Source organism: Vicugna pacos, chromosome 10 (genome assembly GCF_048564905.1).
Source record: "Vicugna pacos chromosome 10, VicPac4, whole genome shotgun sequence".
Classification (NCBI taxonomy): domain Eukaryota; kingdom Metazoa; phylum Chordata; class Mammalia; order Artiodactyla; family Camelidae; genus Vicugna; species Vicugna pacos.
In genome coordinates this window covers 68,644,531-68,667,594 of record NC_132996.1, presented here as the reverse complement: position 1 = coordinate 68,667,594, position 23,064 = coordinate 68,644,531, and the positions used below count along the sequence as shown (strand labels likewise).

The following is a 23,064-nucleotide window of genomic DNA, read 5'->3' as shown; positions in this document are numbered from 1 at the left end:
CTTGGGGAGAGTCTGTTTCCAGCTGCTGGAGGCTGCTAGCAATCTTTGGCTCACGGCCCCTCTTCCACCCTGAAAACCAGCAGCCTAACATTCCTAATCTCTCTGAGTATCACCCTCCTGTCCTCCCTCTTAAAAGCACCCTCATGATTGACTACATTGAGCCCATAACAGCCTATTCAACGGCTTCCAGAGGCTTCCCTGCCACAGCTCAGGCATCTCAGCCCTGCCCGTTCCCTGAAGTCAATCTCACATCAGCATGCTTGTTGCCATAAACACTTATTTTCTGACAGAATGTGCAATGCCAGAAACTCCTAAATTTCATTCCTGATTCCAGGTTGTCTCTAAGAATGAACTCACACAGTATTAATGTGGAGGGGTGAGCCTGTATCTCACTGCTAATCCTTAATAATCTTCTGCTCTTCTTAGAAAAATGCTTGGAATTATTTCTGAAGCAAAGTTTATTAAAGCGTTTGTCTTTTCCCATCTAGGTTAGTTACCAAATACCTCTTGGCTTTCTGAGAAATCTAATTTTTAAAAACATCAGTCTCTTTTTTTCTTTCAGTTTTACTGAGATACAGTTGACATACAGCATTGTGTATTTTTTTTTGGCGGGGGGGCGGTTCTACAGGAGGTAATTAGGTTTTATTTTTTTTTAATGGAAGTACTAGAGATTGAACCCAGGGCCTTGTGCTTGCTATGCACACACTCTACTACTGAGCTATACCCATTCTCCACTGAAATTTGTCTAACTTTTAAATAAATTTATTTTGGAATAACTTGAGAATTGTAGAGAAGTTCCAAAGTTCCATAGTAGAGTTCCCGTATGTACACCTTCCGCCCGGCATCCGCGAACGTTAACATCTGACATAATGACGATACATTTGTCAAAATCAAGGAATTAACACTGGCGTACTACTGTTAACTCCTGACTTTATTTAAATGTGACTAGTTTTTCCACTAATGTCCCTTTTCTCTTCCAGGATCCAATCCAGGATATTACACGGCATTTAAATAAAATTCTTTTTTAAATTGCTGCTCTTTAAAAAATAATGATAATAAGTTGCTGCTCTTTCCCCTTTTCAAAGCAATCTTCAAATACCTGTTACACATGAGTCTTTAAATGACACACCTTGTGGAATCAGAACGTGGGTGATAATGCTGACAAAGCTCAGATCCCTGGTCTTCCTCACAGGGCCTGTGACGCCACCAGTCCGCAGTTGCCCTCAGAGCTCCGGCACGCTGCTCTCAAACAGCTTTGGAAGCTTTCCCGGGGCCTGAGGAACTGCACTCCTGGACCATTGCCCACCACCCTCCACCCTCAATGTTGGCAAAACAACTTCTGAAGCAAAGCTTACCTCCAGCCTCCTCAGTGGGCTGATGGAATGGAAGCGGCACGCCCTTCAAACAGGAGAGAAGCTACTGTGAGGTCCTGCCCCAGGCACTGCCTTTGGTCAAGAAAGGGGTGGGCACTGGACAGGGGTGGGTTTGCTGGTGTCTTGCTCCCTGGAGTTCAAAGCCCACAAAACTGACAGTCCTGCCATTTTCCCATACTGCTCAGAGTGGCAAAGAAACCCAGGTAGCGGGTGTCACGGCTAAACTCACGAAACACCTAGCAAAAAGCCGCAGCGAAACAGGAACCTGAAGGCATAGGGTCCTGCTGGGCGAGGAGGGGAGGGGAGGGTACCTGCCACTTTGCCCTGCATCCTCTGGAAATCTGAGGAGGGCTACTGGCTAGAGCAGGGACAGGTAAGCTACAGGCTGTGGGCCAAATCTGGCTACCGCCTGTCTTTGTAAGCAAACCGGCACAGAGCCACACTTGCTGGCTTGTCCGTTGTCTGTGGCTGCTTTTGTGCTGCGACGGCAGGGTTGACATTATGACAGAGACCGTGTGGCCTGCAGAGCCTAAAATATTTACTGTCTTGCCCTTCAGCGGAACACTTTGCAAAGCCCTGACCTAGAGGTAGGTCCCACTCTACAGAAAATTGAGAAGCAAATAAACGGGCTCTTACAAAGGACGGGTTCTAGGACAGACAGCCGCACACACTGTGCCTGTGGCACACCGGGGAAAAGGGAGGGGCACACAGGTACCTCGTAGAGTCTGGTGGCAACAAGTTTTCTACCAGTGGTGTTGGTTCCTTCCACAACCACAACCTGAAAGACAGGCAGCAGACAAGCTTGTAAAGCAGGGGCGGCAGACAGGAGGCCTGGACTAAGCTATTCTGATATAGTTAAAAGTACTGTCCAGCTGCTCTTACTCTGTAATTGTAACCTTGGGGGTATTTTTCTAGAAAACAAATCAAGGGGGTTATGTTCATGTAATAATTATGCTCTACACAGCGATCTCATTTTTACAACACTCCTATGAGGTAAGAACTCTTATCTCCACTTTACAAATGAGGACACACTGGCTTTGAGAGGTTAAGTACCATCTCCATAATCACCGCCTTGTGGGGTGGGGCTGGGACTGGAACCCGCTGGCAGATGCCGGAGCGACGGTCCGAGCACGCAGAGAAAGGTGGGAATCCCCACACTGGCGTCTGCTCTCGGGCCTGTGCGCCAGCTACACCACTGGGCACCAGAGGTCAAAAGCGAGGGGCAGCTGGCTGGTGACAAATGCTTCCTCCTAGAGCCACAGCCCACCACACGTACTGTGGAGCAAACAGCACGCCCGCGCCCCGGTGGAGACACTCCGATCTCACCTGTCCAGGAAACAGAGAATATTCTTTGAGCTCAGAGAGATCCACTGGGATCTGAGCGCCTGAGGAGTGTTCCCGGTCTCCCTCAAGAATCACCGACTTATGGTTCAGCTTCCCGTTGCTGTCACAGCCGATCTGGCCCAGCAGAGTGACGGGCTCCTACCGAAGGGGCACATAAGAACAGCAGTCTCTGGCACAGGGGCTCAAAATCTGGTCAATACGGTGAAGAGCAAAACGGACCCCAAACAACAATGCACGTTTTTCTTGGTGGGGCATCATTTTGAGCCCAAGGCGACCACCAGCATCATCACTGGCTCCCAGGGGTGGAAGAACCCTTAAGGGGCATCTGGTCCATCCACCACCCAAGGCCTGGACCCCTCTAAGTGGTTGCCTAAGCTGGAGCATCTCCAGCGAAGGGGAATTGCCCCCTCGGCAGCCCACTCCCTCACCTCTGGATAACTGTTAGTAGTAGCTCTCGTTTACTGAGTTCACTAAACACAGGCACTGTTCTACAGGCCTATGGGTATTAACTCATTTAATCCTCACAACCGTGACGTGGATACTATGACTGCATCCATGTTACAAATGAGAAAAAACAGCAACTGAAAGGTTAGGCATTTTAGGCAAGGTCAAACAATGGGGGAAGCCTGGGTTTGAAGCCCAGGAGTTTGACCCCAGGGCCATATCCTTAACCACACAGCATACAGCCTCTTAACAGGAAGTTCTTCGTTAAACTGAGCTGAAATTACTCTCTCTGTGGCTTCCTCTGTCCTGATCCCACTCCTGGGGGGCAAACCAAGGAAGTCTAATCTTTCCCAACGAGATCGTACGTCCCAGCCTCCCCTCCACTACTTCCTCCCAATTCCTCTGAAACTTCCTTATATGACATGGTTTTTACATATCTTCTCCAACTGCAACTCCAACTTCTCCAACTCTGAATGCAAACATAAGACAGAGGTACCCTAAAGAGTCTTCTAGAACACACCTCCCCTTAGAGCGAAATACAGCCTAGAGAGAAAGCACTGGTACATGCCAGCAGCCAGTCCCTAATGACAAAGACCAAAGAAGGGGAGAGGCTGTGAGTCTCCATTTCTGGAAATCCTATCCTTACTGCTGCCCTTATTTCCCGGTACCTGGATGCTTAAGGCCCTCGATCTTTGCTTATGTGCGAGACCCTAATCCAAGTGGAAAGAAAATGACCTTCTCTGGTCACAAAACCAGAAAGCACTTATAAGTTCTTCTTCAGAGGGACACAAGTTACCAAATTCATCCAAGACAGACGTTCTAACTAGAATGTAGACACGAAGTAAAAGGAAGCAGGAGGATGCCGTTTGACTATCAATTTAAAAATATCAATTAGGAAGGACAATTAGAGTAACTCTTACTTGTGCTGGGACTAGAAGAGGAGTAAAAGCCTCAATCTTGTAATGTTCCTTGAGTTCACTGCCAAGTTCTTCTATCTTATAGGTCAGAACTGAAATCCCAGAGGGGGAAAAATGTGTTTAAGACATTTTACTTGCCAAGAAGAGAAAATACAGCATCTTGTAAAAGATTAAAGTTAGTCATTTTACAGAAGCGGGAAGGGTAACTAGGATACCGGCCAGGCTGTATTTTCTGAAGCCCTAGTCAATTTCCTGACATTGGCTGAACCCCACCTTCCATGTGGCCACAGGGGGCCACAGGGCATGATCCCAGCGTCGGCCTGGCTCCCACCCAACCTTCCTCTCACTCAGGTCGTCAGGGAGCTTTACGGGAAGCCAAGCCCAACCTGGAGAACCTTCCATTCTTCGCAAGGAAAAACCCATAAATGTCTGCTGCCTTTACTACTTTAATTGGCTTCCTTCACACTGTTCAAGTGGTTGTTACTGGAAGATGGCAAAGTGATGTGATTTGGGAGAATTATTAAGAGTATCACAGAGAGAGGGTATAACTCAAGTGGTAGAGCGAATGCATGAGGTCCTGGGTTCAATCCCCAGTGTCTCCTCTAAAAATAAATAAACCTAATTACCCACCCCAGCCAAAATAAAGTAATTAAATAATACAATAATAAATAAGTAAAAAAGATATCTATATATAAAGCATATCACTTCATGTCCCTTTACTAACAGGGGCACCCAGAGGACATCTACCAACCTACATAGTCAAAGGCAACCTTGAAACTTGTTCTACCAGCCTAGCTGAAGATTTGTTACAGACTCGAAACACTTCCAGGTAGTTTTATATCCTTCAGAATTTCAAAGAGAAAAATAATTACCTTCTCGAATGTCTAGGAGCTTCTGAAACATCAATTTGTAGCTCCTGGTTAGTGGCTCTGGAGACCCCAAGATCTTCAGGCTGACGTTACTGGCTCCTCTTCTCCCAGACCAAGATACCCCCTGCGCTGAGCCAAAGGAGGTAACCACCTCTCCTCCGTTACTTCTCGAGTTGTATTTCTGAGAGGGAGTAGCGCTAAATGGAAGCAAAAGACATTAACATTACTGTGTTCGTGTCTAAAAGGAGAGAGGAATAAACTGAAGTCACCTTTTGGAAATGGGGATCAGAGAAACGTCAGGCTGGCCTCACATTTTATAAATTTAATCAGCTTAATGGGTTTGGACATCCTGGACCTTTAAGGAATTTCAGGAATGAGGAGGGCTGAGGAATACCAGGCTGAGGAATACCAGAAGTGTTTAGAGAAGTTTAGAGACAGACATATTTTAACAGGTCTTCCCTTGGCTTAACACTAAACAAAGTGAAACAAAACCCAAACCCTGAACTGATTCAAAAGCAAGTTTTGAGTACCACATTTTCTTTTCTTTCTTAGGAATTTTTAGCATTTACTAGAACAACATCGGAGCCCAGAACGGTGGGTAAGCCAAAAGTTGCTGTGCATAGTCATACCTCATAATACAGGTCACGGTAGAAACAACAACAAAATGAAGTTAAATGAAATGAATCAACTTTCCCCAGTGTCATTGGAGGTGGACGTGGAATGAATTCAGTCAGCTGTTGAACAAACATTCCCATTCTCCAAGTCTCAGCTGACAAGTTCTCGTATTTCCACTTACTGGCTGATAAATCACACCTCCAAGGACACATGGGTGCTCCTGATCTGCTTAGAGGACAGTGGGGGCTTCCAACCCTTCAGCTGTGAACAGAACTTAGAGACAGGCCTGATTAAAGTGGGCTTCATTTCATGCACCAAAACTGCAGGAACTGGTCCTACGTGGGCTCCCCTGCAGCGGGTGCCGCCATCCCTTCTTTCTACAGAGGCTACAGAAAACGAGCTTGATTAATTACCAGTCTCCAGCCTGCCTCTGCCTGAATAATTTAGAAGTTACTTTCATAAATTACAAAACCAGTTTCTGATGTCAGCTTTATGAGCGTGCATCACAAAATGACTGGGCGGCACATCGCCGGCTTCTCCGAGCACCTCCCTGCGGGGCTCCGTGGGGCGAGCATCACAGCTGGCCCTTTGACACAGTGACAGGCTAGAGCGAGGGCAGCTGTAAACAGATCTGGATTTCAGAGGGTTGCTTGTTGAGAGAACAGAACTGCTCTAACAGTGCAGGCACACCTGTGAGAACCATCTCTGTGTACCACATTCCAAAGGTGCCCTTCTAATCTAGAAGGTTCCCTTCAGAAGCCAGTTGGAGAACCCCTGAAAGCAGGAGTGGACCACGCTAAAGTCAAATTGTCCTCTGAATCCAACTACTGCTCGTCTTGAATGACGGCTATTGCCTCCTTTCTAACGTGACAGGGCCGGAAAATCTGAAGCTCGGCTCAGCCTGAAGCAGTGACTCCTGGCAGTGAGTGTGTCCCTGGCTGGCTAACATTTCTGCTCCTTAGCCTCGTCCTGACAGGGCAGCACTGAAAACCTTTTCTTCTACTCAGCAGAGCTCTCGCCTATGGAATTCTCTCACGGAAGACGTGTCATTTACAGATTTCAAAAAGTCACATGTGGTCTTTGTGGATTTACAGGCAGAGGTGGCAGCAGGGATAAAATACCAATTAAGTCGGCGTAGATTCACAGTGACAAGAAAACTCTCAGAAACTAGTTGTAACCTGAGTGAGGAACAAAAAACAGGTTACGCAACATTATGAACAAAGATACGTGCTTTTCTTTTTTAAAAAAATAAATAGATTAAAAAAAAAGAAGAAACCCAACAACAAATGAACTAACAGAAGCAGGTGGAGACCCATTTGCCTCTACTGGCGAGACGTGTAGGCCTCCCAGACTTCTGAATAGACAGGTTGTTTTCAGTAGACGATATCAGTTCCTGATCTAGGAAATGAGCTCCAGAAAAGTGGGTGGAAAGCGAGTTTCCTTAATTACCGTAAGAAACAGTAATTTTCCACACAGGACGAGAAAGCAGGGAGGGCAGGGAGCAATAGGCTTTCCGGTCAGTTCACAGCAGAGGTGAACGTCCACCCACGTGCACGGAGTCACGCTGCAGAGGTGGCCTCCGCCAGGTGACCAGGGAAGGGGGCGGGCAGGCCTGCTGGTTGGCGGCGGAATTAGCTGTGCTGCATACCTTGGAGAGAAACTCGATGGCGAGAGGAGCTGATGGGGGCTCCGGGCAGACACGCTCCTCTTTGTGAGGGGGGTTTCTGGGGTGGCGATAGCTCGCTTCTGAGAACCCTGGAAACAAAACAGAAAAAGAGTCCAGTCTCTCTAGACCCAAGTTGCTAATTAAAGGTAGAGTTTCTTAGAAAGAAAGGGAGAACGGTGCCCAAGCGAAGGGCATACGCTGGGCCAGGGTTGCTTCTCCTTAAGGCCCTGCCTTCCAGGCGTAACCTCTCAGAGACCTTCAGCAACTGTAACCCAGGATTCATCAGTACAGTCTCCACTTTGGAGGCAATTATGAAAAAAAGCCAACAACATTCCCCCAGAAGGACTGCCAAGCAGGCAATCTGTCCTGTCAAATCTCTCATGTGTTCACTTTCCTTCCCCACTTCTCTTTGCTTCAGAACAGCAGTGAGTTTTGCTATGGGTTTGGTTTTGACCTGTGTGGACGCATTTTCCTGACAAGGGATGGGACCGTGTTACTGCTTGTTTTGGCAAGGTCTACAACACATTTTCAAAATTTAAGAAGGGAGTGACTCTGGGCAGATAACATGGCTGAGCTCATACTTGGAGAGTATTTAGCAAATGCCTCACTGATGGTCACTGCTGTTTTCTGGGTTTTGCTCATCAGCAAGAATCCAAAGAGATGCCCAGAATGAAGGGTGAAACGCAGTCCCAAGATCTATTGCTTCCCAAAGGCTGGGATAACTGACTGTGGCCAAGCAAAGACAAAATCCTCGCCTGGACTGCAACCAGGGGGCTGGCCAGCCTGCAGACGTTTCCCTGCCCTTGGGCTCCTCCTGGCTGCGTGTTTAAGTCATGCCACCAAAGCTGCCTACCGGGGTGACTACGCGACACGTGCAGAATGGATTCAAAACCATCAGGTAGCTGGAATGGAAACTAGATTTTAAAAAGGCCCTTATGCTACCTCCCTTAAACAATAACCACTTAAAAATATTCCTTCCTAGCATTTTAATATTTTTCCAGTTAAAAAATACAAATTCTAGTAGTTACAATCTTAGATATAAACATTTGTTATAACTGATTTTTTGGCTGTATTTTAATTATGAGCATTTTCCCACATTGTCACAATCTTTATCCTTCTTAGTAGCTGTGATGATTGAATTGATATATAATACATCTCTATTGCTGGACGTATGGGTTGTTTGTAATTTCTGGTGATTCTACGTAATGCTGAGACAGCCATCTTCACACACATAGCCTTTTCCTATAATTCAGATTATTTCCCCACGAGAGATTCTTACTAGGGATGATTACTGGGCCAAAGGATGGAAAAGATTTTATGGTTTTGATATATTTCCTCAAACTATTTTCCCGAAAGACCTTTCTAACATTCAGCGGGCTACAGAATTCCAGGTCTGTCTCTTGGACAAGATAGGGTTCGGGGAGAGAGCAGAGGCTCGTAGCTCTCAGCCTCAGCCCTCGTGGTGAAACCTGACTGTGTCAGCAAACCTGCTCCAGTTACGTTCCTCAGGGATGTGTTCCCTCTAACCCAGCTCAGGAGACTCACTGCTGACACTATGTGCCAGTTTATCTACCTGTAATGAGAAACACAGAGGGACCGGAGTCTCATACCCTCACATCAGCCAGAAACCCAAATTATAGCCCAGGATGCCAGTTTATTCATTTATTAGAAACGTAAAGCCGACAGCATGGGAACTTCAAATCCTCAGGCTAACACAACTCTCCCTTGTCAGGCAGGACGTGTGGAGAGTCAAATTATAACTGGGAGTTATGGTGAGCACAGGGGCAAGTGTGTCAACTGCACAGCCAGATATTTAATGGTGATGAGCTAAGAGCACTGACAAAGTCACCTCTGTACCAGGGCACTCCTGCCCCCAAGATCCCACCCTGGTGCTGCTGGGCTGGGGAACCAGAGCCAACGTTGGGCTCTGACTCTGTCATTGTGCTGCGCTGGTGCCTGGCAGTGGTCAGGCAGTTTCCATGTGATGGGCCTGGTTCTCAGCATTTTTCATGCCTCCACCCCAGACCCAAATTGCACTTCCTCTGAGCTTCAGACACATATTTCAAATCATTTGCTCATTTCATTCCAACTCTCTTAGCTCTGATTCTGTGGTCACAAATTTTGATCCGTAATTCAGCCTCCTAAGTACTTTTGTAGCAGGAACGGGGTGCCCTCAATACGGTATTCCAGCCATCAGAGGGGGTATACTTTAACAGGTAGTTAAATGAACTTGCATCTGACTTACGCATCAGTCTGAGAGCTGAATGATCATTATTAGCTCCCCAAGATACAATCAACTTTGGTGCTGTGAACATTTTGGCTTTCTTGCTCCCCAAAAGGCTCACCTAAACTACTCACCTGCTTTCTTACAGCGTAACTTACTTTGAAAAATGAACACTTACTCCCTGTTTAAGGATTTCCAAAAATTTATTTCCTATAAAAGGTAACTACTGTTACTGAATACACTGCTTTGGGCTTGGCACTTCACATAGTCATTTTATTTTCAAGCCTTCCGCAATAGGCGATGTTATCCACTGGCTGTCAGTTTCCTGAGAGCAGCGCACACCCATGCTTGCTTCATTCACCAGTTTACCCAGTGTCTAGTACAGTGCCTGGCACACAGTAGCTGCTCAGTAAATGAATGAATGAACCCTGATTTCATAGGAAAGGAAATGGCAGCTCAGAGAGAGAAAGGCAGCTCAGAGAGAGAAAAGCATCTCACCCAAGGTCACCTAGGTCTTTGACTCAGGCTTTGAGGGCAATGCTTTTCCACTGCCCTACTCCACATCTCACAGTGGGGTCCAACACTCGAATTGGATTATTCAGTTATAGTATTTCCACTTGATACAAAACTAGGCAACCGTTAAAAAAGAGTAATTATGGGGAAATTGTATTTATAAAAACTTTATGATATGCTAACTGAAGAAAGTAGGATAACTGTCTACAAGGAAAGACTACCATCATGTAAAAACATCTATGTATGTGATCCGAAAGGAAGACGCACAAGTGGAAATACAGTAGGAACCGTACGATTGCTTAACTTTCTCCCTCAGAACTTCAAATGGTGTGATAATATTTTTATTTTTATTCATTTCAGTTTTCTTTTTTTTAAATTTTATTTTAGGGGGTCCTGGGGGAGGGAGGTATTTAGGTTTACTTAATTTATTTTTAGAGGAAGTACTGGGGATTGAACCCAGGACCTCGTGCATGATAAGCATGCACTCTACCACTTGAACTATACCCTCCTCCTGATAATATATTTAGAATAAAGAAACAAAAGTGACTTTTAGAATGTAATTTCCAAACACGGTGCACGCACCTTAGAGGGGGTGGTGTAAGAGTTCAAGAGGGTCTCCTCTTCCTCCTCCACTTCAATTCTAAAAACGTTGGTTAAGAGAAACAATAAACTTCCACCCAAAATCTAAGGCAAGGGTTGATTAAATAAGAAATATGAGTAGTAGTTACACTTAATTGTTTTTAAGTGCATGTGCAACGACAGACAAATGATAAAATGCAGTATGTCGCTTGATGCAAAGGCCTTCAGCAGCAAAGGATACAGCTCTTGTATGGAAACAATGTCTCTGGCTCCTGCGTGCCCGCTGTCCCTGGAGGCAGTGTGCCCAGCTTTGGACAGCCTTTTGCTCAGAAACTGAGGAATAAAAGATAATGAGTTATTATTCCATAGTCAAGTAATAAAGAAGGTGTCTTCCATAGCCATGAGGTAATAACAGGCAATTGAAATATAATCAAAGATATAAAATCCCTCAAAATAAGAAATAAGAGGCCTGAATCCAAAGCCCCTACTCTTCTCAATATACCACGCCGCCTCCTGGATGAGCAGAAACAATTACATTATTAGTTTGCTTACAGTTTGTTCTTACCTCATGTTCAAAAGAGTTCAGGACCTCTGAGGTGAGGCAGTCTTTGTGAGTGCTCGTGCAGAAGGCTATCAGCTCGCCCACCATCCCCTCCTCATTCTGCCCGTATAGAATGCACAGCTCTGCCACTGAAGGAGGGAAAATTGGACACGTAAGAACTTACTGCATTTCCTGTAGCTTCCAACTTGAGAAGTGAAAATAATCCTCTATTTATGCAATCAGCATTTATTCAGCACCCCCTAGGGACAGGCACTGTTCTAGGCAGGAGAATACAGCAGTGAACGAGAAAGAGACGGACCCTTCCCCAAGCAGCTTACTACTGGGGGAGACAGAAAACAAACAAATAAGAAAATATGTACGTTGGATGGCTAAATGTGCTTTGAAGAAAAATAAAGCCTGGAGAGGGATGAGGGAGTTGGGGGAGGGGCTGGCAATTTAAACGGTGATTAAGGTAGGCTTCATTGAGGAGGTAACATTTGAGTAAAGACTTGAAGGAAGGAAAGGAGTGAGTTAGGCAGTGTTGAGGGGAAAAGCTTTCAGGAGATGCAAGGTCAGCAAGGCCTTTGTGGCTGGAATGAGGAAGGAGACAGAAGATGAGTTGAAAGGGTAAAGGGGGTGCAGACTGTCGGCCACTGTCATTACTCTGAGCAAGCTGGGAAACCCCTAGAGGGTGTGAACGGAACAGTAACATGATCTGACTTCCACTTAACAGGCTCACCCTGGCTGCTGTGTTAAGCAGTCTGAAGGGGACAAGGGCAGAATCAGGGGACCAACTGAGAGAATCATGGCAAAATCCAGATGAGAGATGATGGTGCTTGGATCAAGGTGGTGGCAATGGAGGAGGGAAGAAGTGGTTGGATTCCAGACAGGAAACATCCTGAAGGTAAAGCCAGGGGGATTTGCTGACTGGATGTGAGGGGTGAGGAAAGAAAGGCGTCAAGGATGATGCTGTGTTTTCAGCCTGAGTACCTGGAAGGTGCAGTTACCATTAACACAGGTGGGGAGGCAGCAGGAAGAACTATGCAGAGAGGGAGCAGGAGCTTAGCTTTAGACACATGGAGTTTGAGATACCAATCCGACATCCAACTGGAGACTTCTTGTAGGTAGACCAGCCTGCAGTTCAGGCAGAAGGTCTGGGCTAAGATACAAATTTGAAAATCATCAGCAAATACCTGAATGTAAACCCATGAGACTAGGCGAGATCACCAAGACAGTGTATCTTGGGGCTCGGATAGGGATGAACCTGCAAAGCCTGAGAGGCAGGCGGTGACAAGCAAGATAGGAGAACACCTGGGAGGAGTGTCCAAGAAACTAAGAGAAAAACATTAGATAAACAACAAGTTTATCCCGCATAGCACAGGGAACTATATTCAATATCTTACAGTAACCTATAATGAAAAAGAATATGAAAAGGAATATATGTATATATATGTATGACTGAAACATGATGCTGTACACCAGAAAGGGACACAACATTGTGAACTGACTATACTTCAATTAAAAAAAATAAACAAATTAAAAAAAAAGTAAAAGGACACAATAAATAGCATTAAATGCTGCTATTCATCCAAATGAGGATTAAAAATTCATCACTGGCTTTAGCCAGGTGAAGGTTATGGGTGACCCTGAGAGAAGCAGTTTCAGTGAAGTGGTGGGGATGAAAAAGCTGACTGAAATGGGCTTAAGGAGGAAAAATTTGAAGACGCAAGTATAGGCAATCCTTTAGAGGAGGTTGCTGTAATTGGGAAGGAGAGAACTGGAGTGAGAATTGGGGACAATGCAGTATTTAAAAGGTGGGAATAAGAACATTTCTATACTATTAGGAAAAAAATCTTACAGAGAGAAAAACAGAAAACACGTAAGAGCAGAGAATGACTGGAGTGATGTCCTTAAGAAGGTAAGAAGGAATGGAGTTTAGGACTCAAGTGGAAGCTGTGGCTTTTGCTAGAAATACAGAGAAGTTCTTCATTGTAATGGGAAGGAGGCAAGGTAGGTGGCACAAACACAGGGAAGTGGAAGTAACAGTGGTAGCTTAAAGAAGTTTTTTAATTCCTATTTTCTCATCGAAACAGGAAGTAAGTTCATCAGCTGAGAGCGAGAGTGGGACAGAGGCTGTTAAAGGAGAAGGTAGAAAATAGTCATCAGGAGACTTAGAGTGGACAGACCAGGGAAATAAGGTGACTGTCAGACAAGATTAACGTTCCACTGAGGTTAGTGATTATGAATTCAAAGTCTTGAATTCCAACACCATTGCCAGTGCATCCCCAGGGGAGAAGGAAGCAACAGTATTCTAGTCTCTCATAAATGATCATGTTTGCATTCTGGTTTTATATATTAAAAAAGAAGTTCAAAGTGTTGATGAATGATTAAGGCAGGTGTACAATCATCCTGATTCTAAAACTGAGAACGTCCACATCTCCCAAGACTTCGCTTCCAACTCCGTAAGCTGCCCCAGAGCCTGACCAATTCGATGAACCAATATAATGGAGCACTAGACTGCGGGACAGGAGACCTGGTTCACAGACCAGCTCAACCAATTAACTCTCCTTATCTGTTTCTCCATCTGGAAACAGCTGACAACCTCCTTAAAGTTCTTTCCCAAGCCAAAATTCAATTTTAGGAACCCATCTCAAGGGACTCATTTGCACAGATCACCAATAGCTTTGATAAGAAATGACGATCAGCAGACATTTAGGGAGAAGCCAGGAATAAAAAGCTACATCTCTTGCTTTGTTTTTGAGGCTTAAACAGTTTCTAACCTCAGAGATGTTGTCTAGCCTCCTGCGAACCTGGCCTGTCCCAATTCCACCTTTCTGAAACTGCGCTGATTTAAAATTGTGCTTCATGTTCTTATTTTTGAGTTGAGAGCCAAGCAGAAAGACTCCTGTGGGCATTTCAAAGTCCTCACATCCCAAATCTCAAAACTCAGTTTAATTCATCTCACAAACATGGAGAAGTCCCATGAGGGCTTGGGGGGAAACTTGGAAGCACTCCCTTTTTGGTTCTAGGTGACTGGGAATATGGAGCAAGAGCGTGGACCCGGGCTGGGGTCCGGGGAGGGGTCAAGGGACTCACATCTCTCAATCAGAGCCTCTTCGCATTCTAGGCCGAAGATCTGCAACTCCTGCACCAAGAGCTGGGCGGACACAGCCATGATGACCCAGGAACGGGGCCAGGCCGTCCCAGCTCCGGCTTGACTCCAAGAAACGCAGGGGCGTGGAGATCGACGAACCTGACGCCGTCCCTCTGATCCTTTCACTCTCCGGGAGACCGAGACGAAAAGTGACCAAATGGCCCAAGACCTCAGGCGGCCTGAAGGACCCAGCCGTCAGTCACGGAGAAATACTTTCTTTTTTTGGAAGCTCCCAAACGCCTGAAGGAAGGGAATAGAAATTTTGAGAAGTCACTCTCCTGGGGAGAGCGTCCTACCTTCTAAAAGTCACCCTTGATCATCTCAGTGACGGGGGCAGAGCAGTGCAGAGAAGGCCGGAAAAACCCGCCAAATGGTTTGTATAGCGCACGCATGCGCGAGACACAGGTTCAGCCCCACCCCTTCCCCTCCGCTTCCTTCTCCGGGTTCCCGGACTGAGAGCGCGCACGCGCGTCCGAGGGCGCGTGCGTACAGACGCCTGCACGCCCGCCGGCGCGCCCGCGCCTGGCGGTCGGCCCGCCCCACGGCGGCTGCGCAGTTGTACCTCGCCCCGCGCGAAAGGGAGGCCCGGGCGCGCACAGTCACCAGCTTCCAGCAACCATCCCGCGGTTTGTACCCGCTGCGGATTCCGTCGCTGTTTTCCCGGCACCGCCTGCTCCGCGAAGCTCTGTGACGTGTGTTCGTCACCCTTTTGTCCTGGGCCTTGGTGCGCAGGCGCTCAAATGTCCCATTCTGTGCTCAACGCGGGAAAGGGCTTGTTGTCTCTTCTGTTTCCTGCGTCATCTCTGTACTTGATGTGACTTCGTTAGGGAATCTGGTTGCCATGGTTATCGTCATGGTTACCACCGAGGTCCCAGCCACAGTGACAGGTCTGTTTTATGGATCTGGCGCATTTCGGTGGAGAAGAGGTGGAAAGGTGAAAGAAGTGATTTACTTTTGGACACATTAGGTTTGAGTGCCTTTGGAATTTCCAGTTAGAGATTCCTACTGGGAGACTGGAAGCTTGGGAGTTAAGATGGTCACTAAGGGGGGGGAGTATAATGATTAGAAGAGGGTCTTCCCCTGAAATATCTCCTAATTCTGTGAGCCAGAAATCTCCATTGGCTCACCTTAGATCAAATAATCTTCCGTATCATACTTGGCTAATGGGTTTGTTGCTTGGTAGAGTCTTTTCTAGAAAAACTTGGGGGTATATAGCAGGAGCCTTAAAAATGTTCATCCTCCTTGACTCAGCATTTCTTGTCCTAAGAAAACCAGCCCAAACCCAAAGTTTTATGAAGATGTTCTCTGTTGTCTTATTTACAATAAGACAATAAAAAATGGAAACAGCACCCAAAGGTAGGAAAGTATAGGGTATCACCAGAGCACTCAAGAAGCGGAAGACTTCTAGGGGGGCACTTCAGGGTATGAAATGTGGGAGGAAGGGCCAGGTCGAGGGGAGCACCCTGTCTTGGTCTCAATCAGGCCTGTGGAGCAAGGTGTGGTCTGCATATTAACCACTGTTGAGGGAGGTCTGGAGAGGGAAAACCAGCTCACTTTCCCTTGAGGCCTCTTACTGGTGGATACCAAGGGTGGAGGGTGGGAGTGGTCCACCTGGTACAGGCAATAAAGGGTGTATTAGTTTTCTGTTGCTGTGTAATATTTATCATAAATTTATTCGCTTAAAACAACATTCACTTATTAGCCCAGCGATCTGTAGGTCAGAAGCCAGGGCAAACATGTCTGGATTCTCAGTAAGGCTGAAATAAAAGTATTAGCTAAGTTGCATTCCTTTCTAGAGGTTTCTCCCACCAGCCAGAGACATACTAGGTTAGGACCACCTAGATAATGTCCCTTTCTTAAGGTCAACTGATTTGGGAACGTAATTATGTCTGCAAAATCCTTTTATAGCAGTGTGAAGAGGGCGCTTTTCCAACAGGAAAAGACATTGACCCAAAAGAACACAACAAAGGAAAAAAGCAAAAGAAGTTATTGGAACAACAGCATGATCTGTTTTGAAATACGGAATGCTTCCAATATTGGGTATAGTTTCACTTCGTGATAATTACCAAAATAATGTCGTATAGTGGAGAGACAGTTAAAAAAAATCAGCTGTTTTGGGTGTCGAACAGGCTAAGTATGGCACTAACTCCCCTTTCTTAAATCCTTTTCTGAATTATTCATTGTCTATAATTATCTGGAGGTGGGTGATGGAGGTTGATAGTCAAAAGACTGGTTCTTATCTCTTATAGAAAGCTTTCAAGAACATGTCAAGACCCTCTTTTTAGAATGTGGGGTAATATGTCATATATTGTATACTCAGATAACAAGAAAAAAATCTCATTCCACATCCTGTTACAAATGCTTAGTGACCCTTTGTATTTCCTATTCTGCGACTTGGAGGTTTACATCCTTTGTTCTTTGCCTTTTCTTACCAAGTAGCAGGAGCTCCTGGCATATTAAAGACCAAGGGTCACAAACTATGGCCCTTAGGCCATATATGACCAGACCAGCTGCCTGTTTTTATAAGGCCTGCAAGTTAGTAATAGCTTTTTATGTTTTCAAATGGTTGAAAAAAAAGAATAACAATATTCCATTGTGTATGGAAATCATATGAAATCCAAACCTTAGTATCCATAAAGCTTTTTCGGAACACAGCCGTACTTATTTGTTTATGAATGGTCTGTGGTTGCATTTGTGCTGCAGACACAGACTTGAATGGTTGTGACAGAGACCTTATAGCCCCTGCGCCTCAAATGTTTACTGTCTGACTCTTTACAGAAAATGTTTGCAGACCCCTGCCATAGACAATAACCAGAGTCCATCAAATAAATGTGTTGCACATGTATTTTTCCCAACCTGCCTTTTTTTTAGCAAAGATATTTTTATTCTATTTTCTTCCAGTTTTATTGAGGTATAATTGACATACAGCATCAAATAAGTTTAGGTGTACAACATAATGATTTGACTTAGATACATCATAAAGTGATGACCACAATAAGTTTACTGAACATCCATCATCTCATATAGATACAAAATTAAAGAAATAGAAAAAAATTTATTTTCTTTATGATGAGAACTCTTAGGATTTACACCCTTAACAGCTTTCGTATATAACATGTAGCAGTGTTGATTATATTTATCATGTTGTACATTTCTTCCTTAGCACTAATTTATCTTTTGACTGGAAGTTTGTACCTTTTGACTACCTTCATCCAATTCCCCTTTCCCCCACCTCTGCCTCTGGTAACCACAAAATCTAATTTCTTTTTTGATGAATTTGTTTGTTTGTTTGTTTGTTTTTGAAATATAGTTGACCTACAACACTATGTTAGTTCGTGGTATACAACGTAGTGATTCGATATTGCTGTACATTTCAAAGTGATCACCATAAGTCTAGCAATCATCTGTCACCACACAAAGATACAGTTATTGACTTTTTTTCCTTCCTACATTGTACGTTTCATACCTGTGACTCACTTATTTTGTACCTGGAAGTTTGTACCTCTTAATCTCCCTAAGCTATTTCTCTCCTCCCTTCACCCCCCTTCCCTCTGGCAACCACTTGTTTCTTCTCTGTAGCTATGAGTCTGTTTCTCTTTTGTTATGTTTGTTCATTTATTTTGTTTTTTAGAGGCCACATGTAAATGAAATCATACAGTATTTGTCTTTCTCTAGCTGACTTATTTCACTTAGCACAATACCCTCTAGATCCATCTATGTTGTCTCAAATGACATGATTTCATTCTTTTTTTTTTGTGGTTGAGTATTCCCTCGTTTATGTATACACCACATCTTTATCCACTCATCTATCGATGGGCCCTTAGGTTGCTTCTATATCTTGGCTGTTGTAAATAATTCTGTCATGAACATAGGGGTGCAGATATCTTTTCGAATTAACATTTTTATTTTCTTCAGATGAATACCCAGGAGTGGAATTGCTGGATGTTATGGTAGTTCTATTTTTAATTTTTTGAGGAATCTCTGTACTGTTTTCAATAGTGGCTGCACCAGTTTACATACCCACGAGGTTTCTCTTTTCTCCACATCCTCGCCAGTGCTTGTTATTTGCTGTCTTTTTCATGATAGCTATTCTGATGGGTGTGAGGTGCTACCTTATAGTGGCTTTGATTTGCCTTTGTCTGTGATATAGAGCATTTTTTTCATGTGTTGGTTGGCCATCTGTATGTCTTCTTTGGAAAAATATCTATTCAGGTTCTCTGCCCATTTTTTAATTGGGTTTTTTTAAACATGTTGACCTGTATGAGTTCTTTGTCTATTTTGGATATTAACCGCTTGTTGGATATATCCTTTGCAAATTTTTTCTCCCATTCAGTAAGTGACCTTTTTGTTTTGTTGATAGTTTCCTTCACTGTGCAAAAAAAGCTTTTTAGTTTAACGTAGTCCCATTGTATTTTTGCTTTTGTTTCCTTTGCTTGAGGAGACATACCCTCCCAAATTGCTAAGACCGATGTCAAAGAGTGTCCTGTCTGTGTTTTCTTCCCTAGTCTGTCTTTTACCTTTCTGTTTCCTCTACCAGAGTTTTACAATTTTTGTGTCTCTCTTTTCCTTTATGGCTTTTAGGTTTCCTGCTTTGCTTAATAAGATCTTCCCAACCTAAGCTTATGCAAATGTTCTTCTAATATTTTTTTGGTTAATTTAATTGCTTTACATTTTACCTTTTACACTGATCCAAACCTTGAAATCATTACTGAATCACAGTGGACAGCCTCCCCCTTTTCCTGTGTCCGATGGCAGTGACTTGAGGATGGCCTCCTTTGTTTAGATGTTTGCTACTGGTTTGTGTTAAGAATGTATGATCAGAGTTTAGTTGTTTTCTTCTAGTTCTGTTGTGCTTTGAGTTTACTAGGAATGACTGCTGAATGGTACCCGACACTGCAAGAGAATGATTTCTTCTTTTAACCCGTGGGTGTAATAAAATATCACTTTTATAATGATATAATCAAGATTCACTTTAACAAATTGTGTATTAAAAACATTTGTGGATTGAAGAATACTATCAAGAAAGTGAAAAGATAATCCACAGAATAGGGGAAAACATTTGCAAATCATATAAGGGTCTAGTTTCCAGATTGTATAAAGAACACTTACAACTAAAACAACAAAAAGACAAACAGCCCAATTTAGAAATAGGCAAAGGATGGAGTAGACATTTCCCTAAAGAAGGTATACAAATAGGCTGTAAGACATGGAAATGCGCTTAACCTCACTAGTCATTAGAGAAATGCGAATCATGTTACTTCACACCCACTAGAATGGCTATAACAAAAAAAGATGAACAATAGCAGATGTTGAATTTGTGAAGAAATCAGATTCCTCAAACATGCTGGTGGGAATGCAGAATAGTGCAGCAGTCTGGTGAATCCTCAAACAGTTAAACACAGAATTACCATATGGTCCAGCAATTCCACTTCTAGTTATATACCTAAGAGAATTGGAGGTGTGTGTATGCAGATACTCCTACAAGAATATTTGTAACAGCGCTATTTATAATAGCCAATGATTGGAAACAACCCAAATGTCCATCAACTGATGAATGGATAAATAAAATGTGGTATATCCATACAGTAGGCTATTATTCAGAAAATAAAGGGAATAAAGTAACTGACACGTGCTATGACATGGATGAACCTTGGAAGCATTATGTTAAATGAGAGCAGGCAGAAACAAAAGCCGCATGTTGGATAGTTCCCTTCATAGGAAATGTTCAGAACAGACACATCCATAGAGACAGAGAGTAGGTTTGTGGTTGCCAGGGGCTGGGGAAGGGAAGAATGGGGAGTGTCTGCTAATGGTATAGGGTTTCTTTTTTGGGTGATGAAAAGGTACTAGCATTTGATGGTGGGGATGGTTGCACAATAGTGTGAATAGACAACATTGTGAATATACTAAAAAACATCAAATTGTACACTTTGCAAGGGTGATTTATCTCATTAAAGCTTTTTTTAAAATGGTCATGTAGCTGTGTTTTGTAAGCAGTAATAATCCAATATAAATGCTCTTTATGTAGTATTTACAGTAAAGAAGAATACTACAATTCCTGTTAAGCCGTGAAAAGCCCTATATATCCTGAAAGTTTATGGTGGGGAGGATGTATCATCATTTTTTCTAATGGCTCGTCATCTCAGAGGAACAGGTTAGTCGGGAAATAAAATACAAGCAGTGCCCCATGCTGTTCTCTCAATATAAGCTGAAGTCTGTGGGTGGAAAACCCAGGCTGTCTATCTATAATGGAAGGAGGAAGGAGCAGCTCCTGGTCCAAGTGACCATGGCAGGTCAGGGGACAGCCACTCCCCGGGGAGGCTTCCAGACCAGCCTGTGTTCCAAGAGAGCTGTTTGATACCAGGTGCTGCACACCTGCTCTGCGACAGCTCTTTGACCTTCGCTATGCTTTGTAATGATGATGCAATCCCTGAGTTATTGGTATCTTACCCCATTTCCCACATGCAAATAAGGAAGCTCAGAGAGGGAAATGCTTATCTGGGGAGAGTTCTCTGCTTAAAGGTGAAGACACATCCAGCCCAGCCCAGGTCTCCATCTCAAGTTCACGTTTTAATTGCAGCCAAAAACAACCCCCCGCCCAAACAAACAAACAAAAAAGAATCTCATTTTAACATAGGAATACAAAATACAATACTCGCATAGTGCTTTACAGCTTATAATGCTTTAAGTATGCTTTGTCATACATTTTTAGCACATGCAAGAAAAACGTTAATCCCATTTTACAGATAGGGATTCCATATACTCAGAGAGTTTAGATAATTTGCTGGATATTGTACCGCTGGTAAGGAACAGAGGAAACTGTGGACCAGTTCTTTTATATTGCAGCTGTGAGTAGGTATAGAGAATCTATTGTGGGGAACTCTCAAGGAATAATCAGGAGAGATTTAAAACCAGCTTCTGTCACGGATCCTAGACTTTGATTGCAAATGGGAGCCTCATGAACCTCACATTTGTTAGAAATGATTGAAAGGGGAAGTCCAGGGCCAATCATACACTGCTGTTGACATACACAGGGTGGAGAGGTCACGTGTATTCTGTACTCTAGCAGGAGTTGACGCAAAGTGGAAATCAGGACGTGATGCTGAGAATTTATGTTTGGAAAATGCACTTTGATAAAGAGTGGCTTTTTAGCCAAAGAGCAGCAGTATATATAACGTATAATATTTTATGTAATATATAACATAATTAATAATACATGTATAATAGTATATAATTACATATACCACCCCGCAGGATATCAAATAGAAATTTTAAAGGGCTTGGGGGAGGTGTAGAGATAGGACAGAAATACTTTGAACTGTCATGTAATAATGTAGTTTGTAATAATGAAAAGTAAAATTGAAGATTACAATGTGATCTCAAGATTAGGCAAAGTTATATCCTAAGTTAAGGATTTTAATTTTATTTTACACTTTTAATTTTATTTATTTTACAACTTCATTATATCATTTATTTTTATTGTGGTAAAAACATAAACTTAAAATTTACTGTCTTAGCCATTTTTATTTGAACACTTCATTAGTATTGTTTATTTTTGACACTAATATTGCCTGGAGGCACAGTTCTGCATTGTAGGCATGTAGCCACCAGGTGGCGGTAGTGTGGCACAGTCCCAGAGACTGAGACGCCGCAGGATTGGGAGTGAAACTCTGTCCTTCCCTCCCAGGTTATGTGAAACTAAGGCTTTCTGGATAGGGGGAAGCAAGATTTTAAAAAACAAAACTATGAACCTTGAACCAATTAACTACAGTTTGTTGAGTTGCTATCATGTCTGAGGCACTGGGTTGGATCCCTGGTGGAGAGATGGTGGGAGGGGGAGTGTTACACAGACAGTACAGCCCCACAGGGCTGAGGACCAGGGCTGGTATGTACTGCGCACTACGCGCTGGGTACCTCTCTTGTGTTATCCTTCCTCCTAAGGCAACCCCGCCTCTGCTCCCCGAATGTTTCCCTATTATGGCCACAGTGATCTGTTTGAAATTCAAATATGGTCATGTCCTCACTCCCTGTGTAGAACCCTTTCAGTGGATTCCTTCTACTTTTAGACCCCCAAGGCCCAACCTTTGTTCCCCTTTCTCCGGCCACACTGGTCCATCTGCCACAGAGTTCTTATCCCCGCTGTGCACCACCCCCAGGAATGTTCTTGCCTCTCCTCTTCGTGGACTGACTCCAGCTCCTCTTTCATATTTTATCTCAGCAGCACCTTCTTAGGGCCTCTTCCCTGACCTCAAGCATCTCTCTTTCATGACCTTTATCACAGCTTTCATTTCACATTTATTTGTCATTCTCAGATTAATATCTCTCCAGCTCTTTTTACTGTAAGCTCCCTGGGGGCAGATCACACATCTGATTTTATATCCTGGTTCTTGCCACGTGGCAGGCACTCAGTAGATGCTTATTGACTGAACAAAGGAAAGAAGCTAGAGTTTGGAGGCCTTGCTTAGGGTCCCGAAGTCAGTAGAGAGGCCAACTTAGATGGGGTGTAGATTTCCACTCTGCCCACTCAAGTTGGCTTTGAGCCCTTTGTGACCTTGGACAGGTGAAATGACCTCTGCACTTCACTTTCCTAGTTTGTCACATGGGAACAAAACCAGGTGGAAGGACTGCTGGACTCCAGGATGACTGAAAATGAAATGAACTGACACATGCAAAGGAAGCATCGAGGCATTGGACTGTTGGATGGAGACCAACAAAAGAATGTAAAATACCCCATTAATAATGCTTTATATTGACTACATGTTTACATGTTGAAAAGATAATGCTTTGAATATATTGGGTCAAATAAAGTGTTATCTTATGATATA

General features: G+C 43.9%; 1 protein-coding gene and 1 long non-coding RNA gene across 5 annotated transcripts in view; one reads left to right on the top strand and one right to left on the bottom strand.

Annotated features, from left to right (window-relative positions):
• The window catches only part of POLA2 (DNA polymerase alpha 2, accessory subunit), a 23,811-nt gene extending 8,797 nt beyond the window's left edge, over positions 1-15,014 (bottom strand). Inside the window, exons 1-11 of one of the 4 annotated variants that reach the window (XM_072970278.1) lie at positions 14,874-15,014; positions 14,182-14,479; positions 11,110-11,234; positions 10,786-10,877; positions 10,548-10,605; positions 7,211-7,317; positions 4,951-5,144; positions 4,082-4,170; positions 2,700-2,855; positions 2,089-2,151; positions 1,356-1,398 (exon numbers count right to left, since the gene is read on the bottom strand). In XM_072970278.1, coding sequence (XP_072826379.1) covers positions 1,356-1,398; positions 2,089-2,151; positions 2,700-2,855; positions 4,082-4,170; positions 4,951-5,144; positions 7,211-7,317; positions 10,548-10,605; positions 10,786-10,877; positions 11,110-11,234; positions 14,182-14,260 — 1,006 coding nt within the window. In that variant the 5' untranslated portion in view covers positions 14,261-14,479; positions 14,874-15,014. Of the gene's footprint in view, positions 1-1,355; positions 1,399-2,088; positions 2,152-2,699; positions 2,856-4,081; positions 4,171-4,950; positions 5,145-7,210; positions 7,318-10,547; positions 10,606-10,785; positions 10,878-11,109; positions 11,235-14,181; positions 14,672-14,801 lie in introns of those variants that run through there. The other 3 variants (XM_072970277.1, XM_006216699.4, XM_072970279.1) reach the window with 3 other exon arrangements.
• LOC140698822 (uncharacterized) lies at positions 14,973-23,064 on the top strand. Its single transcript, XR_012076798.1, has 2 exons — positions 14,973-15,173; positions 22,831-23,064. It is a non-coding gene; the product is annotated as an uncharacterized lncRNA (long non-coding RNA).